General features: G+C 31.9%; 1 protein-coding gene across 1 annotated transcript in view; it reads right to left on the bottom strand.

The window, feature by feature from the left end:
• The window catches only part of Syt7 (Synaptotagmin 7), a 476,147-nt gene that overhangs the window by 251,092 nt on the left and 206,056 nt on the right, over positions 1-18,999 (bottom strand). The window contains exon 3 of the mRNA XM_035359362.2: positions 8,946-9,039. Coding sequence (XP_035215253.1) covers positions 8,946-9,039 — 94 coding nt within the window. The remainder of the gene's footprint in view (positions 1-8,945; positions 9,040-18,999) is intronic.

The raw sequence follows: 18,999 nt of genomic DNA, 5'->3' as shown, positions 1-18,999 counted from the left end.
CTTAATCCATTCTGGAATTAATTGGAGGAAACAAGTGTTTCAGATTTACTTCGGAATTTGTAATATAGATATTTTGAGTTTTTATGTATTTTCGCCTTGTCGCGAAGTGAGTTAATTTCCTTAATGCATGGTTTTAAATTTATTATAGTATTTGAATAGAACATGTGGCAACGATTAGATAATTCTTCGGATGATATAATTTTTAGCCAGAGATTAGATAGCACCAGAGTGTCTCTATGGTAAACAAATATAGTGAATTTTAAAGAGGGCAGTTGTTCTATTGCGGTTTATGCACTATCGACGAAGTAGAATTAATTCAATCCAATAAGTTCAAATGAAGTGCAAGAAAAAATTCGCATAATTTAATATTCCGTACAAGGAAGTCATGTGATGTACACATCAGATTTTTTTGTCTTAGTTTGTTTACAATAATATTTAAATAATATCCTTTGTTTATAGCACATGCTTATTTTTATTTATGTGAAATCTAAAAACAGGTATTTAATCGATAGATTCTCTTAGTATTCCCTTAGTCCCTTAGTATTAGAATAATTTACCTGTGACTCAGTGAATGTCTGAACTATACGCGTTGTCTTGATTTCAGTTCCTGGTGACTAAAAATGAGAGGTTTGCATAAATTTTTACATTATTTTTTTTCTCTTATGTCTTCTTTAGTCAAGAGTGAAATGTGAATAAATGCTTTTAGAACATTCCCTCAAGAAGGCCACCTTCAAACGAAAATTAGCCGTCGAGTGCTTTATTATAATAAATAGTTTAACCTCTTAAATGAAAGCAGGTATCTGAATTATTTGCTTTTGATTTTCTTTGAATTACGTTTAATACAACATGAAATGATATTCTCAGAAAATATTTTGAAATCATCTTTTGTCTAAAGGGAATATATGTATTATTTCGTTAATTCAATTTTCAGTTAGAAATATGCCTATTTTTATTCAAATTTCTTAGGCGTCAAGAATCGATTTCTTTACCATTAAAACTCAAATTGTTGTACGAGCCTGGTGCATTGCTTCCTTATTATTATTAAATTTAGATTGATCAGTATGACACTGTTTACATCTGAATATCATCCTAGTCTAAAAATATAACAAATTTATTAACAATAATATTCAACAGTTGAATTTCGCATACAACCTTATATCTATACACCTTGCATCGAATTAATTTATAAAGCACATAGTTTAAACTACTAAACCTAGTAGTTATAATTAATACCAAATAGATTTTAGTACTAATTACAACTACTAAAAATTTTTATAGTTTTAAGATATCAGAATGCAAGCGAGAAACTCTAAGTAAACGACCAATATAAAGAAACATCTGGATCTAAACAAATACGTGATACAGATATGTTCGTTTATTCTAGAGTACTTTTAATAGTTACGGACTATAAAACTGAAACAGCCATTTCTTTACGTTTGCACACTTAAAGTATTTCTTGTAACATGGCGAAGTAAGCATTAGTAATAAAAGCATATGTTCTAAAGCCTCCAATGAAGGTACTAAATAGAATTTTAAATACAAAATTAAAAGTAAAATTGCCATTTAAATGTATCCAGTTTCCGAAATTCGCAACGTTTTTAATAGCAACTTAATGATTACTGTAGTAAAGGCAAAGCTACTTTTATTTATTCCAGTAGAGTTTTGCAATGAACTGCTGAAGCTTTACGCAAAAATTCACGTAAATACGAGGACAAACTACGCTAACATTATCTCTCGTCTTTTTTACTCTCAATTTTATATTTATAGATTTAAAAACCTGATGCTGGAAGACGAAATTCATATTTGAATTTAGAATTTAGTTTGTGTCATGCCCTGGGATGTTTTAAAATAACACCTAATAAAATGAGACTTAATAATTTAAAACTTGATTAGGTATGTCACATATTATTAACTGAAACATTAATTTTCTAATGACTATTTTGTTAACTTAATTATTAAATTTTACGTTAATGAGAATTACAAAGAAAATATTTTTTAAATTCTAGAGCTGCCTGTTGACTTATTGATAACATAAATTATAATATCTCTTGACAATTATTTAAAATTAAATTCTAGATATTTGTACAATATGGATGTTGGATTCATATTCTAACTATTAAAGATATGATTCAATAGAAGTAGTTGTCAACAAAAGAGATTTGAAAGATCCTGCAGTTAGTAGCGAAGGATTTTGATTCAGGTTTTTATGAAAGCTAGTTACAAGTGTAAGCAATAAATTTAACAGTAGTGAATATTATTAGGATTTTAGTTCAATGCATTTATTTTCAATTTAATTAAGCTTAATTTATCTGAACAATAGAAATGGATACTTCAATTGACAGAGACTATTCTAGTTTCCTCAATATGAAACAAAATCACCGTCATCTTGATAAGTTCTCTGAAAATCATATATACCTCAACCATAATATGTTAAAATTTTGAAACTAATGTTTTGTACTAATATTTTCCCGTCGTGTACCAAAGAAAAACAATAAGAACGATGGCGGAGGAATAATTGAGGAATTATTCTCAAATTTGAAACATTTTTGATACATTTTTCAAGCTATAACAGTACCTTCTTTATCAGCATGACAGAATAGAAAATGCTTTACATCTTATTTTGATACTTCTCATTGAGAAAAAGAACTTTGAACAAAATATCTTGTGTTTCAACAGCACATTAAAGCTATTTGTATTCAAATTATCTGTACTTCTCGAATATTTCCACTTGCAATGCAGAAAATAGTGAAGCCTTATTTTGGATAGAAATGAAACCGTTGCAGATGAATGAAGATAGCCCATAACGTTATATACTTATTTATTTATTCGAAATGCAATTTATTTCCGTTTGCAACAGTCATGTTACATTTAAAGAAAACATTACAAAAGATTTCTCATTCGATATATTGTAAAATTATATAGGAAACTTTAAAATTATCACAGACTAAAATTAAATCAATCCTAAAGTACGTTTTAAAGAAACATTCAAAGAACCATAAGCGAATTTAAAAAATATTAATTTGTGAAAGTCGATTTATATCAGAAAAGCTAATTTCCTTGTCAAAATATGGGTCAATTGTTAGTGCAATCAATACTTATGTCTTCTTTTAATTCACGAAAGATATTTCCAAAATATTTAAAACATATCATTTGTTCAGAAAAATTAATGCATTTGAGCCAAAATAATCGATATCGTGTTCAAATCAGATTTTATATATTATTCCCTTTTGTACGATAGCTTTACTTGTGAGATTGTACCACTGAAATGCTGTGAGATACATTTTATCACAAAATACCTTTTTGACGATCAATCATCATTTCAAGCAAACCTGTCACTAACCAGAGAGAATTTCACTCCGTCACTATGGTAACGACAGTAAAGTTCAGAAAACCGAATGACAGACCTCTTTGTTCCTGAGTGAGGTAAGTTTCTTTCAAGAAGAAAAGATTTGACAGTGGAGATGTGACACAGCTGAAATGAAATTCAATCTACTCGTAATGAAACTGAGAAGTAGCAAACATGTTCTCTGGTCTCAGTACTTAACTTTAATGGTATTATTCGAAGAAATAACAAGTAGACAAGATTTAACTTTCAAACCTGTATCAGTATCCATTTCATTCTTATGTACGTAATTTTAAAAAGCAGAAATACATTTATATTTTGGGACAAAACCCAAATTCACGATGTATGTTTCACGCATTGGAGAATACTTAAATACATTGATCCAGAGCCTGACTAATGCTCAGATTCTCCAGAAAAGACCAACGTAGAAACCTACATTTAAAAAAAAAACTGACACTGAGGAAACTTAATCATCATTTATGATTAATCTCATATTATTTTTTAAATGCCTTTAGCCATTTTTATTGAATCGAAAAGGAATGAAGGAATGAATGATTTAATTATAGAAAGCATATTTGGTTGCGTTACAATAAATTTTCACAGAAGCATTAAAAATAATATATCTATCAAAATTTAATTTAAAAATAAAAAAACCCCAAAATGTTAAAGTAATTTACGAAATTAGATAAGAATAATATAATAACAGAACACATGGAACTAAACGTAGATTAAGGGACAAACAAGTTTACAAAACTGAAAAACGATTTCCAAACTCCCTGCTTCAGCAGCCATTACTTACGAAAAGCAAACTAAATGTTCTACTAAATTCTTCCCTGTTCGAGCACGAGGGACAGTTACTGTAGTGACCGCCCCTCCTTAATATTTCAGAAGTGTGTGTGTGTGATTATGGCAAAGCCTCGAGGGCTATCTGCCTAAGGAAAGGGATGCCTTCGTGGAGGACTTTCTAAGGGAAACTGGCTCGCATACACGTTACACATGGGGAAAACCACGAAAACGCCCATGCAGCCAGCCCGTTCGCGGGATTCGAACCTCGGACTGAACTACCAGTGTTTAGCGACTTTACCGCTCGGCCGCTGGTGGGCCTAATATTTCAGAAGACATTTCAAAATAGAGAAGCATTAAGTACTGCCAACAGCACTGTGGGCACGAAAAGAGGATCATTATCAATATTGACAATTTCACAATAGAGATTATTCAACACTGGTCGTTGAATTCCCCACAACACTATAAAACAAGCTAAATCCATTATTTACACTCCCTTCCAGGATGGATATTTAAAGGAAGTTGTGTATTTTGAACAAATTAAGAACAACAGAAAGAATTTAACAAATATTAAAAAAAAAAAAAAAAAAAAAAAAAAAAAAAAAAAAAAAACTAATGCAAGAGTAAAAGATCACCTACTTAAGTTATATTAGGACTAGCTTCTTAAAGGGATTCGGATAATTTTGTGATAGACGTTTTTAGACAGATTAACTAGCACTTATATAACATTGGGAAATATCATGCAGCAAGCCGAAGTAAATAGCCTGAAATATAACAACCAAATAATTCGCGCACTTATCCACCTGGACAATGTTAGATCTCCACTGGATATAAAAAGTAATTTTTTTACAGTACAAAACATGTCTTGAATTCAATAAATAATGTTACGCAATACGCTAGATTAGATTTATAGCTCTGATATTCGATTATACAACAAAATATGGCTAATCTTTAAAATATGGTAACAGGTATTTTGGCGACATTTTCGTAAGACGATAAAGGTTACTAGCTAGGATTTTAGCAATAATCTGAGAAGTACAGAGTTCGAATCACAGATTATTTTGTCTCAGAGAAATGAGAGATCATGAGACATATTTTCCGGAAAATTCCGATCGTGATTTTAGCTAATAAGCATTTAGAAACAATTTCGCTGCTAAGTGCAGAATCGCCCACTTATTTGTTGGGCGCTTTTTACAAGAGTAAGAATTGGATTTTTCTCAATTTTTTTTGACTTTTTAAGTGAAAATAGGTCGATGTGTACATAGATAAAGTCCAGATACATAGATAAGTACATAGATAAAGTCCAGATGTGTACATAGATAAAGTGTGCGCAATGCCATTTTTGTGGAATTCTGGGATGTTTTTTTAAGTGAAAATAGGTCGACGTGTACATGGATACCTTGTATGTGCAATTCTTATAAACGCGGCAAGCAGTTTGCGATTGTGCACTTTCTCCCAATTTCGCACCTAATCTTCGTCATGACTAAGCATTTTTGTTCCATAAAAGTTCTAGTGTAAGCGTAATTCCGCTAGCAGATTGTTGGAAAAAATATTGACTAAAAAAAAAAAAAAAAAAAATTCTTTACTTTGTGAAAACAAAATGGCGTTCAAAACAAAACTAGCAGGTTGCTGTAGCAGGGTTGGTCGCCAAATGTTCGCCAAAAAGTCGCCAAGTTACCATAATGTAAAAAGATTCACCCAAAATATCGGTTGAGTATCGAGAATTTTCAGGCTATATTTTATCTACTCAATCTTAGAATTAGTTGCAGTATTATAGTGACATTAAAATATGAAATATGTGTTGTCCTCTATCAGTAAAAGTTACAGAAATGTTCATTAAGGGCCCTAAATTTATTTTGCCATCTCAAGTGGTTTGCCTTCTTCAACCGCCCATTGAAAACTTTGCACTATGCTTTCATTAGAAAGAGACTGCACAAGTTTAGTTAATGCAATTTTGATCAATTTCTTTAGGTAGAAGAAAATTGTTTCATGATTTTGCCATAGCAATTTTAACACAATTAAAGAAACTGAGTCATAATATTTTTAAGCACCTAAATATAAATAAAAATAACAATCTATATTGATTGTGCAATTTTCCGCATGGTAACTGTTGTGATACTCATTTATGTGAGCTAATACCAGATACGCAACTGCAGAATATTCAGTGCAAAAATGTCAGTTGAATGCCATGACACCATTATTAGTAATGTGAATAAACGCATTACGTAATGTAAGTGTATCACTTAGAGAGTATATGTAACTTTACATGTGCACGTAAGTTACGTATAAATAGTATATATATAAGTTATTTTTTAAGTATAAATGTTATAGGTGGTGTTATTTTTCTAACACATCGGATACTTTTCAATATTAAATTGATATATTTTCATTTTATTTATGCAAATAAAAATATTATAACAGCTAAAACCATAATTATTTTCTCTGTGGTTTTTCTGATCACCTGTAGCACTAAAATATTTTTAGAATCTAACGAAAGCTTGTAAATATCTTTATGGTGAGATAAATAATTTCTTTTAAATTTTTCAGTTCCCTATTAAATTAATTTCGCCTTCATTCTAAAGTTGGAATTCAAAATTCACGTAGAAACGTTTCACGAATTGCATGCTTTATGCGATCGAGCATATTTCTCCTTTCTAGTTTCATATCAAAATTGCACAATTGTTTTTATGTTAAGATACTTATTACATAATGAATGACGGCTTACTTACACACTGTGAATATAAATTTAAATCTATACAAATTTTTGAAGGACAGATTCTAAATGATTTTTCCCATAACAAAATTTTCAACAATGCAATGATGTAAATGAATGAGATATGCAATGGCATAAATAAAATGAAAATATATCAATGGTACAATATATCATTTGCAGTACATCCAATGGTAAAATATATCATAACATTAAATTTTTGTTTTCAAATTTACAAACTGTATTAAATTTCAAATTACGTGATTGCCAGTTATATATTATATTTAAACTCAGACATTTAAAATACATGATACCACATTTTTAAAGATTCTCTGTTTAAACACTCAGCAACAATAACCATTCTTGAAATATCAAAACAAGTCATTGCTTTTCCAACAAATGGCTGACTGCTTGGAGCCGGAAAAGCAAATTTATCGTCTTAATGTCAGGAAGCTTACATTATCGGCTGTCTCAACTTTCATGCCCATTTGTACCACATCATTTCCCATATTCTGCTCAAGTCATAAAAATCAGGATTTTCCTCTTATCTTTCATTCTCTTCGTACTCATGTATTTTATTCTTTCTGCCATTTTACGGCACTGTCATAACCGAAGTTATCGCAACTATTGCCATAATGCAACAAAAATACCATGAAAAAGGTTAAAAAATTTCGCCAATTGAATGAAAAGATGGGCTATCGACAAGCGTCTTGCTCTAACGGTCTGCAGTTGGTGATTGGACCAAGATTCTCTGAAAGCAGAATTCTAGAAAATCGCTTTATCAGGGAAAAAAATTACTCCGTCACTTCCTTCTCTTTCAGTTGGGAAGTTCATAAAATAGTTTCATAGCGTATTTCCAGTTACGGCTACAGAATGATTGCCTGAGATCGTTTTACGAAAAATGATTTCAGATAAGAATGTATTGCCGACATTTCTGTTCTGACTACATGTACATAAACCAATTATATCCCTAAGTTAAGACTACATTATCGCCTTTCTCTGTATGCTACCGGTGACCAAAACATTTTAAACTTTACCCAGTTAGCAGTTTACCAGTTTCTGACCAGGTGTCTGAGAAAAAATATATTTGATATATATTATTAATAACTATGTTTTTGTGATTCCATAATTTCTGAAAAAAAGTTTGTTTAGTTACGTTTGTTTTTATAGTAATTAAAATTAAAATATTAATTTTTATGTTTTTTATTTCTTTTTTATGTCTCTAAGTTTAAAAGTAATGCAATTATTTTTTCAATAAAATTATGCTTAATTTTCACTGTGAAAGATTATTTTAAAATAGAAATACCAATGACCCAAAACATCTTAATTCAGACAATATGATTGATTTGACCCCTAGCCAAAAGAGGTCGCTGACGTCTGAGATAATTTAACTCTTACTTTCGGATACTCATTTCTAGAAACATTTCTTACTGCGTTTAAAAAACACATATTTGTTGTTATGTATAGAAACTATCTTTAGTCAGACCTAAAAAAGCTTTCTAGGCATCTACAGGAAATTGCTGTATTTCACATGATTTGAAAGGATGAATTTGAGAAAGCATTATTCTGAACATGCATCCAGCTCTGTAAAATACAGTAATTTTTTTTAAATAGATAACAATGAGTGTTTTAAACTCAAGAAGAGCTATCATTAAAGGTATTTAAAGTCATCTGAAAAAACTTAGACCTTTTATAATAATTTGTAAACAGTAATTATTTTAACCCTCTATTTTTTCAGATTTTGCGTTTGTAAGCTAAAAAAGCTGTTAATTAATACTTTACTATATTTTTCTCTCTTTTCTTATTATATAAGAGTACAAATAATTAGTTCTTGTGCAAAAGTATTTTTCTTAGACAAAACAGTTAATTTGAGTTATTAAAACAAATAAAAAACAGCCAAAACGTACAACTAAATAAAGCTAAAGCTCTTCCTGTTTATTCGTACTGAAATTTCTAATGTCAACAATAGCATTCGCTTGGAATTTTCAGCAAAATGCATGCTATGTATATATGTATAGTTAACTAATAGCAATATTAACAACCTGACTACTTCTGATGGAAACTGACAAATAAACTAAAAACAGTGTAAAACATAAAAAAATAATGTACCTCATTTCCAACGAGGGCTTGTAAAATAGAGGTGGACGAACTAGAGCCAGGTTTGTTATCTTTCGTTACTTTGTCGTTTTTCGCTTTACTCGCCCTGAAAAAGAAAAAAAAAATATGAATTTGTTATCGCAGTAACGATTAACTTTATATTTCAACAATAAAAATTCAAGTGTTGTTATGGTTATCTGATTAGTCTGGAAAATTCTAAAAGAGTAAATCTATTATTAATGACAAAGCAACAAATTGCATACAAAAAAAGAGTTTACAAAACTGTTTTTTCTCTTATGAGTATTATATATTTTTCTACATGATTCTAAATAACGTCTTTGCCATAGCTTTAAACTTTCACACCAGACGTGTAAGATTCTCAAAGTTTTGTGTACAGTAAATTCTTGAAGTCGAACTACTTCGCGTCATTTTGATCCATTTCATAATCAAATTATTTTAAAACAAGAATGGCAAAATGAGTTATTTAAGTTTAAGTTATAAATTGCCGCATCATACAGCATGTTTCAAACAATTTTCAGTAAAATTTCTCTTGAATGGATGGTTGATGAAAATATTTAAAATAAAAAATTTTATGCAAATTTTCTTCCAATCAATAAGTTATTACATATATTTCTAAAAATAATGAGTTCCTTTATTATGAAAAACTCGATATGAAGAATGCTAGTATGTGACACACAATACTGTCAATAGATATTACCCGTTTCAGTTAATGACTTTAATTCCAAAACAATTTCTGAAACGATTTCGATATTCAAATAGATTGGTTCCGATTACATTTCTCTTGATTTGCTGTTCTTAATAGATAATATTAGCATCATGTCGTCATTTATTCCGCACGGCTATCAGACTATATATAAACAACCTTATATTTTCGATACACATGGGGGGAAGAAGAAGAAAAACAAATATGCAGCAAGGCCATACCATTGATTTCGAATACGGGTCGAAATAACAATATGTTCAACCCTTGGTGGTGCCACTTTTATATTTGGCTGTGCATTCCACTTCCACTACAAAACTGTTTCACTCCCAGAGAGAAAAAGGAACTTTTTAAAATTTCATTCGAAATATATAGAGTTTATGTAGAATATACACTATTGCAAATTTTCTATTTCTATTTATCATATTTTTCCCTATTTTAATCTATTAATTAATTATTTATCTGCTATGTGTTTAAATTAATATGTTTCTCTGTCACATAGAAAAATCAATAATTGAATAAAATTTTTAACATTTTTGTACCCTACTTTTACTACAAAATACACAATGGATCTTCAAACACTATTTTCAAAATATTTCGCGGTATACTGCAGTCAAATAGATAATTAACCATTTAACAAAAGATTTTATTTTCAAAGCGCAACAACGATACACAACAATAAACACTTAAATATACAGCGAATCAATAAGATATGACGACTCCATTTCGCCTTTGATCGACTCAGTGAATGTGCAAATCATGTCTATGTTAACACTACATGTTATTAATGTGAGCCCATAAATCTTCCTTCCGTGGGGAAGAGAAGGTATTCAATCGACATCCAGTCATGCTCTACAAATGTTCGATTAGCGATAGATAAGGAGATCGGACTGCCTAATGCAGCGTTTCCAAACAGGGTTCCGTGAAGCATTATTAAGGGTTCCGTGAAGCATTATTAAGGTTTCCGTGAAGCATTATTAAGGGTTCTGCGATAAATAGAGAAATAACACGTACGTCATAAAAGCGAATACTTTTTCCTCTCCGATTCGGTATTGTACTCGAGTAACACCGGCGGGAAAAGCTCATGTGACTGTGACAAGATTCTAGCCGATGATAAACGAAAAGCTGCTTTTGTCTGTTCGGCTATGCTCGGTTAGACTCGTCAGACGTCGTCAACCAGTTGCAGGAATTTCTTTGCTGCTTGCCTTACCAATTCAGTTGTAAAAAAAGAAAAATTATAGTTTTTTAATGAAAAGTGATTAACTTAACCCTTATCAATTTTCGTTGCACTGTACATACACTAGCATTGCAAGACTAAGCATACAATACGAATATAACCAAACACAACCGAATAGCCAAAGGCAGCCTTTTAATTGCCACGGGTGTGTGCATTATTTGATTGCGAACATATTTTTATTAGTACTTTATTCAGTTGTGTTTCTTATTTTTTAATTCCTGTATAGATTTTAACAATTAGAATGTGGTAATACTTGAAGACAAACAATCCAGATAATTCTGAAAGAACTAAAGATTTAGAATCTCATACAAACTTTCAATAGATTGACACAGAAATGTAAAAAAGGTTGGTCGTTACAATGAAAGTTATTTATTAAGGGTTTTGTATGAATTGGTGACCTAAAATGTCCTCTTCCATTGTGTCTTGTTTGCGGTAAAAAACTTTCGAAACAAAATTGAACAGACGTTTGACAACAAATCAAACTAATATAAAAAATAAAACTTTTGATTATTTTAAAAATCTCAAAATAAACAGACTACAGCTTTGCAAACTCATTCACAATTAGCAAAAAAGGCTCAGTAAGAAATTTATTTGGCAGCAAAGCTTATTGTATAAAAAAGAAAAAACACAGTTGGTTCACACAGTTGGTAAGAATCTGAAAATGCCCGCATATAAAATTATAGTGGGTAAAATATTGGGAGAAGATGCAGTAAGAGAAATTGAAAACATTCCGCTTTCGAATAATACAACTAATCGACGGATCAATGACATGTCACACGATGTTGAAGGGGTTCTGTGTGATAAACTGAAAAACGGCAATTTTTCGATTCGAGTGGACGAGTCATCAACTTTAATGTTATGTTCTAGCATTTGTACGACTTGTTAATTAGAGATAAATTCAGTTCCCCTGTTGTAAAATTTACTGAGATAAGCAAAGGAGTATATATGTATGTAAAATATAAAAAAAATACGATGGTTTTGCTCTTTGCGAACCAGCAATCTTTAATTAATTTTCTGCAATTCAGGATCGTCCCCTAACCCAGTACCTTCTAGAACATTCGCACCTATTACATAACCTCCTCATATAAATGCTGCGTCATAAGTTCTCCTACACAAATGCCTTCTCGCCTTCGTCCTGCTAACACTTCCATCATATTGGTTTATCACTTGAGCAAACTGGTGTTTAATATTCTTCACCAGTGGCCAAAAGATTTGCCAAATTAGCAGTTACTACCTATTACATAACCTCCTCATATTAATGCTGCGTCATAAGTTCTCCTACACAGATGCCTTCTCGCCTTCGTCCTGCTAACACTTCCGCTATGCTCCTCTTTCTTTGTTATAACGTTATGACGTATGAAAGTTTAAAGTCAATCGCATCTAATAGTTCAATTACTGAATAAGTTATTTGATTAACTCCATCTGGAAAAAGTCATCTGTTCTAAATTAAAATAAAGATATGTTTGCTGTTAAAAGTGAAAAGTCCTGAGTCGTCATTTTTCTCCGTGCTTCAATCATCCCAGCTTCGTCAACCATCTGTCAGAACGTGTAATGGAATAGCCTCACCATTCGCCCACGATGTGTTGGAATAACTGAAAACATTACATGTATATATATTTAATATTTGATCTCCATTTTTGTAATAAAAGATCTTTCTTAGAAGGATTGTTTTGATGTTCGTATGGATGGTTCTGTCTCCATGGTTGGCTCCATAAAACGCTTTGACACTATTGCGAAGGAAAAAACGCCTACCTTGTTTCCATACACTGTTTTATTCTGAAAAATGTTTGATGTCAAAATCTCTTGGTAACAAACTACAAAAGATACTTGGCGAGGTTATAAAAATGGTATAAACTTCATTAGATGAAAGCCACTTAACTCCAGAATTTTTAAAAGTTGATAACGAGCGCACAAATGTGTTATTATACTCTGTAATCAAGTGATTAAGTAGAGGAGTTTTTTTAATAGCGTGTTTGTGCTATGCATGCACATTTTCAACCAAACTAGAAACAAGATTATACTAAATGATTTGAAGATGAAATGGATACAAATGCGAGCTGATCAACTAAAAAGTTACTGCAAGGCGGCGAAGAAAATGTACTAACTTTCAAGTGACAAGGTTCTTAAATTTAAAGGTAAATTAAACTTATGGAAATATGTTGTAAAAGGAAATCTTTATATGTCTGAATTACTAGCGGGACTAAAAAGTGAAGTTGGATACCACGAAATTTCAAGTTTTATTGTGACCCAGCTAAAAAAACTGGCGAAGGAAACTGATTATAATTTTCCATCCCTGTTAATTCAATTGGGTAATAAATTCCTTCTCTCGCACTTCTGCCCATCATTTAAAACAAGAACTTCGTGACTTGCAATCGAATAGTTCATAGAAACTTGAGATTTAACGATATGTTTTGGAGCGATTTTGAGTCTCCATTGAAAGTGTTATGTCCAACAATTCATAAGAAAGCAATTAATATATTGCTGCAGTTTCGAACATTGTAGACGTATAAATAAGCTTTCTCTTGTTTAGCAAGTATTAAGAGTAAGGCTATAAATCCTCTCCTTTCTGTGGTAGATGAAATCCGCGTATGTATATCGAAAATCAGAGCTCGAATTCACAATTTATTTTCCAAAAAACCAGGCGCAGATTTCACATAAATATTTGTTATAAGCGTTACACTAAAGAAGTTTATTATTTATTTATATGCCTAACTGTACTAAGAATTATAACAATTGCATGTATTTGCATTTTTTTCGAATAAACGACTAAAATGGAAGTTATTTTTTATTTCCAATAATAATGGTAAAAAAATATTGTTATACAGACACTGGTGTTGCCTAGAGCTCGAACATTGTCATAAGAATTCCATAATAATCAGAAGTTTGGGAAACGCTTGCTGACCGTCTGCATACACTGCAAAGCATTCAGGATGAGCTAAGCGATAAATCTCTGGTCATTATCTTATTGAACAATGAATTTTTATATACTCTGAATATTTAGATAAAGACGGGGCTGCAGAATGTCATCAATATAATGGAACCCCGTTTATACGCCTGAAATATGTACGACACTAGAACTATGAATGCTAAGTGCTATTATTGAGGTGCTGTTAGTGCTAAGAGCCTTCTACATAAATGGCACCCTAAAAGATGGGGTATTAAAATACCATTGCAAGTTGACAGAGCTTTATGTTTCTTGATATCGGTAGAAGGTGGCTAAGTGCCTAGCACAACTTCATGACAATTACATTAGTTCCGAGATAGCAATGATTTCTATGGAAACTGTTGGACTTCGTCGACCAAAGACGACTGGAATACAATGATAAAAAATACCGACTTCTTTAGAAACAAACGCAGACAGTATGCATGAAAACTGATAGTTTGGATTATTCGTGTTTTTCAATAATTTGTGATTCGCATTCCCTGCGTTAGCTCGGAAAATCGAGACTATACCTGTCATCATTTGCGACGCAGAAGAGTAGCTGAAGATTACTCTGCCTGCTTTGACACTCTGCGCAACTCTGCTGCGACACCATTCTAAGGTTCAGGATGAAACGAAATGAAAATAAATCTTTGAAATCTAATCGCTCATAAAGAAAGGCTAGACGGAACATCCTATAAGCTTCGAAAAATAGCTGTGGGTGATATACGGAGTGATGTCTATGAGACGATTTGTGCGTTCTGCTACCCATCTCCTTGTTTCAGTCCCTACAGCATACTTTTTGTGGATTCTTTGTCGAAAAATGCGATCGATGGTATGGCATCAGTTTGCTTTTAGTACGCCATACGCTGCAAATGCAAGTAGCATTGGAAAGATAAACCAATAGTACAGATATCTAAAACCTAGCGCCTCGTGAATTCATCCATTTCTTGAACACAATGATATCTTAAAGCCGTTATTCTTTCACCAGATTTCGAAACAGCTGTTAATCTCTCTTATTATACCCGTGACGTCGGTGAAACTGATGGTATCCATCGGTCTTTAAATGTCTGTAATTCGCATGCTAATCATCTGATCATTTACAAAATTTGAGCGAGCAAACTAATACATAAGCTTGCATGGCAATACGTTATAATTTTGTATGTTAACCAATATATTACTGACGGTCATTTAACAGCTTAGAAATAGATTCCTGAGTATTTTCATTTAATTTATCAATTAAAAGTTTTCTTGCCTGGGAACACAATATGTACCAAGCATTTAATAATTTTACTGAGAGTTTAAAACACTACTTTATATTAGATTTCAAAAGCTATTACTTTAAGTAATGGACACGATAGAGAGGCAAATGTTGCTTTCCTTTCTTTCATTTCTTGCTTATATGCTCGGTCAAAAGTATTCAATAAAAAATAAGATTCTATATCCCAACTGTAATTTCTGTATAGAAAGCAATTTATAAGGTTACAGTAGGCTTTCTTTCTATAACCAGTTTCTAAAGGGCAAATAGTTTAATTGCTCAATTGATGGGTTATTACAACTTTTTTTTAAAGTTCGGCTTAAGAGCATGATTATGACCATATAACAACACGTGATGTCGTGAGTAAAATTATTTTAGCACTTAATTTATCTATCTCATTATGCAACGTTGTCAACATGATTCGACTTCATGAAGAATGCGCAGATTTGCGTGCATTGCAACAGCCATTATAATTACAAGAAACATAGAATTTAAATAATTTCCAGCGACACAGGTGGTTAAAAATAATGCGCTACTGCTCATGTCGCCAAAGCGATAATTACGTCGAGACGAAAGTAGCCACACCCTATTACAAAAATTTTTTTTATAGCCTGTACATGTGAATAAGCAAAATTAGTGATTCAGTTCACTAACACAAGAGCAAACTTAAAATAAAGGAACCTTGGAGAGTAAAGTTCATAGCTGCAGCTACCTTTTAACAAAAGTATCGTTGCAAAACGGATAACCAACAATAACTAATAGAATAAAACCCATTAACCACAAAAACATGCATCTTTGGATTCAAATCTTTAATTTTGTCGAGAGTTGCATTTCATAGTAAACCTTTCATTAAGGACCTTTTCGTTTAAAGATCTCCATTAAAAGCAATTAAATCTTTAAACGTAAACAAACATTGGTACGGAATGTTGTCCCTCTAGATATTTTGCAACACATCTGTATGGCTGTTTCCACCATAAAGTATAATTCCAACTACCCGAAATCCAGATATTCTAAATTCCAGCTATTCAGATCGTTTCTATGTATTTTAAGCCAAATTTAATTTAAAATGCTGTTAGCTTTTTTACATGTCTCTGTAACAATTTTGTTCATTTAAAGAATATAAAAAAATATAATCAAATAAAAAAGATAAGCATATATATTTTTTTTTAAATTTTTTAGTCTAACGTAATTAATTGTAATTACGTAATTATTGTAAAGTAAGTAAATGAAATTGTAAAGTAAGGAGTAAGCAAATTGAACTATAATACCAGCAAATATGCAGTTTGAAAGCTTAGAAGAAAGTAAATGAAATAGTGTAAATAGGCATATTATTCTTTATTGACTCCATGAGTCACCTTTCCGAGTATGTTTGTTATTTAAAGGACATTACAAATGTCTAAAACCGAAACCAGCAGTTTCAGAAATATTATCGCAATCAGAATTGGAATCTTCAATTTCGCTATCAGTTTTAACACTAGCGAGAAGAACCCGCAGTCGTTACTGTTCTCGCTCGTACGCACTTATCTCAATGAATGCCTCTCTAGATGTGAAACGTTAGTACACGCACGGGATAGCTACAATCCCATTGCACATTCCTTCCCCGAAAACACAAAATCCCAAGAACACAGGAAAAAAAACCTTTGGACGACTCTTACCTAAACTTGATCTTGAAAGGTACATGAAGTACTAGAAACGTCACGTACGACCTTCCCTTATTTTCTCAGAAACGACTACACGTGGGAAGGATTTTACCTTAGCGGCGTGTGCTGACGTGGTAAATATACCTTGACGGCCAAATTTCTTATTGCTTGTGGATCGGCGTTTTGGCATTTTACGGCATCAAAATTCCTGCTGGTCATTACTTCTGAGTTTGATTTTATCATATATATATCGTTGTGTTTAATAATCATTTTTGAAATCCCTCCCTTATATACCCAGTTATCAATCTGCATATCTATTTATATCAAAGGAGAAAGCTGGAAAATTAACTACATATCCATTTTCGATATGAAATTTTTCTCTGGTAGTTGCTAAAAAATAGAGGAAAAGTTGAAGTCCTATTCCTCTTTCTCTCGTCTGTTGCCAATACAATTATTACATAAAGATATGCGATTTCTACAGACTCCACCCTACTTAACTACGTAGAAACAATTCACCGCCATTTCCACAATCACGTTAAAATGCTAGAATGTTCACACGAAAGAAGGAAAAATAAGAAATCATGTTTTTGTATAGCATGATAAAATATTTTCAATGCTTTTTTTCCGCGTTATTTATTTCTCCAGTCTTTAGAAAGATATCTTCTAAAACAAAGTTATTTTTACTCATTATTTGCTTTCGTATGCAAGAATATCATGAATTATTTACTGTGTTGCTATAATTTAAGCTGTTAATTAACAAAATGTCTACAGAATCTCTAACTTTAACATTCACAATTCTAAAAGACATTTTTAATTTCAATATGCTGATACCACGATGTTGCTTTCGTTGACATTTCAAGAAACCGTTGCGTAACTTTTCCAACTTCAAAAATTATACAATGGAGAAAACTGATTCTCTTTCTATCTAAATTTACAGCATGTAAGTGCTGTAAGTTAAGATAGTGAAATCTTTTCATTTTCCACTTCCATTTAGATATATCTCGTTCATTAAGAAAACTACAAATCTAGAATAATGTCTAAATCGGCAAAATTAATAAGGATTAAATGTAGCGACTTAAGTAACATTTTAAAGCATTTTGGAAATTATTATATGAGTCTACTATCCGAGCACGGTATTAAAAGAAGAAAGTGTTCGTAAAGTATTGTTCTGCTTCTAACATAATGAAATCGAGATTATTATATTTTAAGTTGTAGAGTTCCTCACTTTGTAATTCTATCTTGGAAGTGAAGAATCTAAGAACTGATAAGCGAATAATCGATTAAGTTCGGTGACAAGAAACAACAAGATAGAATGGTAACTAACCCTTTATTATTTCAATAAGATTTAACAAAACTCCGCCTGGGAGTGTACTAACAAAGCCCGCACTTGGGCTTGAACTTAAAAGACTTGAGAATTAAACTAAAACTACGATTAACTAAAGAAATATAGCCGAAGCTATCAAGGTTCAAATCGAGTTGGCCCCTTAACTTATTTGACTACGAAGCTTAGCAAGGGCCTGAGTACGGCCGAGCGTAATAACAGCTTTGAGAGAGAGAGTGGCCAAAACGGCAGACGCGAGTAAATCAGAAACTCAGATTCTCTCTGCATCTGTAACGTTGATGTAAGTAACTTCGTGGTTTAAATACCGCTCCTCCTCATTAAATATTCAGCAAGATTCCAAAACTATGTTCTAGCCGGAAGTGGTAAGATGAAGTTAAGAATTTGACAGAAAATGAACTTTAACTTAAAATTTAACTGTTAATAAAATTAACATAATCCTTACAAAGTGTTTGTAGAGTCATTGGGATTTTTTTAAAGCAGAAAAGAGGAAAATTTAGCAATGCCATCACCGGTACTAAAACCTTGGGACTAATGGGGGCCCAGTCGCCAAGCATCATTGTTCACCATTTTTTAGTTCAGGCGCCACTGTAGAGAAATTAGGTTATTTGGAAGCAGGATACATGAAAAATGAGCAATGCCCTTGCTGGGACTCGAACGTGGACCTCTCACATACGCGCTGAGTGTGCTAACTGCTACACCACAAAGGCATGCTAGAAGGGAAAAATTACGTTATATGTTTCTATGAAATTAAAAACGAACACCTTTATAACACATCCTACAGAGAGTGTTCACACATTTTTGTAACGATTACGCAAAGATTTCTATATAAAAAAAACTTAGAATTTTATTTTTTAATATGTTCAGTCTTATAGTCCTTTTGTTGAACTGTCATATTACATCTTAATTCCCAAGATAAAAGTCCTTGTCTTACAACATCAATGTTGATTT

Source organism: Stegodyphus dumicola, chromosome 6 (genome assembly GCF_044657685.1).
Source record: "Stegodyphus dumicola isolate Sdum_Otavi_A_Nest chromosome 6, ASM4465768v1".
In the NCBI taxonomy this organism is placed as follows: domain Eukaryota; kingdom Metazoa; phylum Arthropoda; class Arachnida; order Araneae; family Eresidae; genus Stegodyphus; species Stegodyphus dumicola.
The sequence above is the reverse complement of the archived record's forward strand: the minus strand, read 5'-3'. Positions and strand labels throughout refer to the sequence as shown.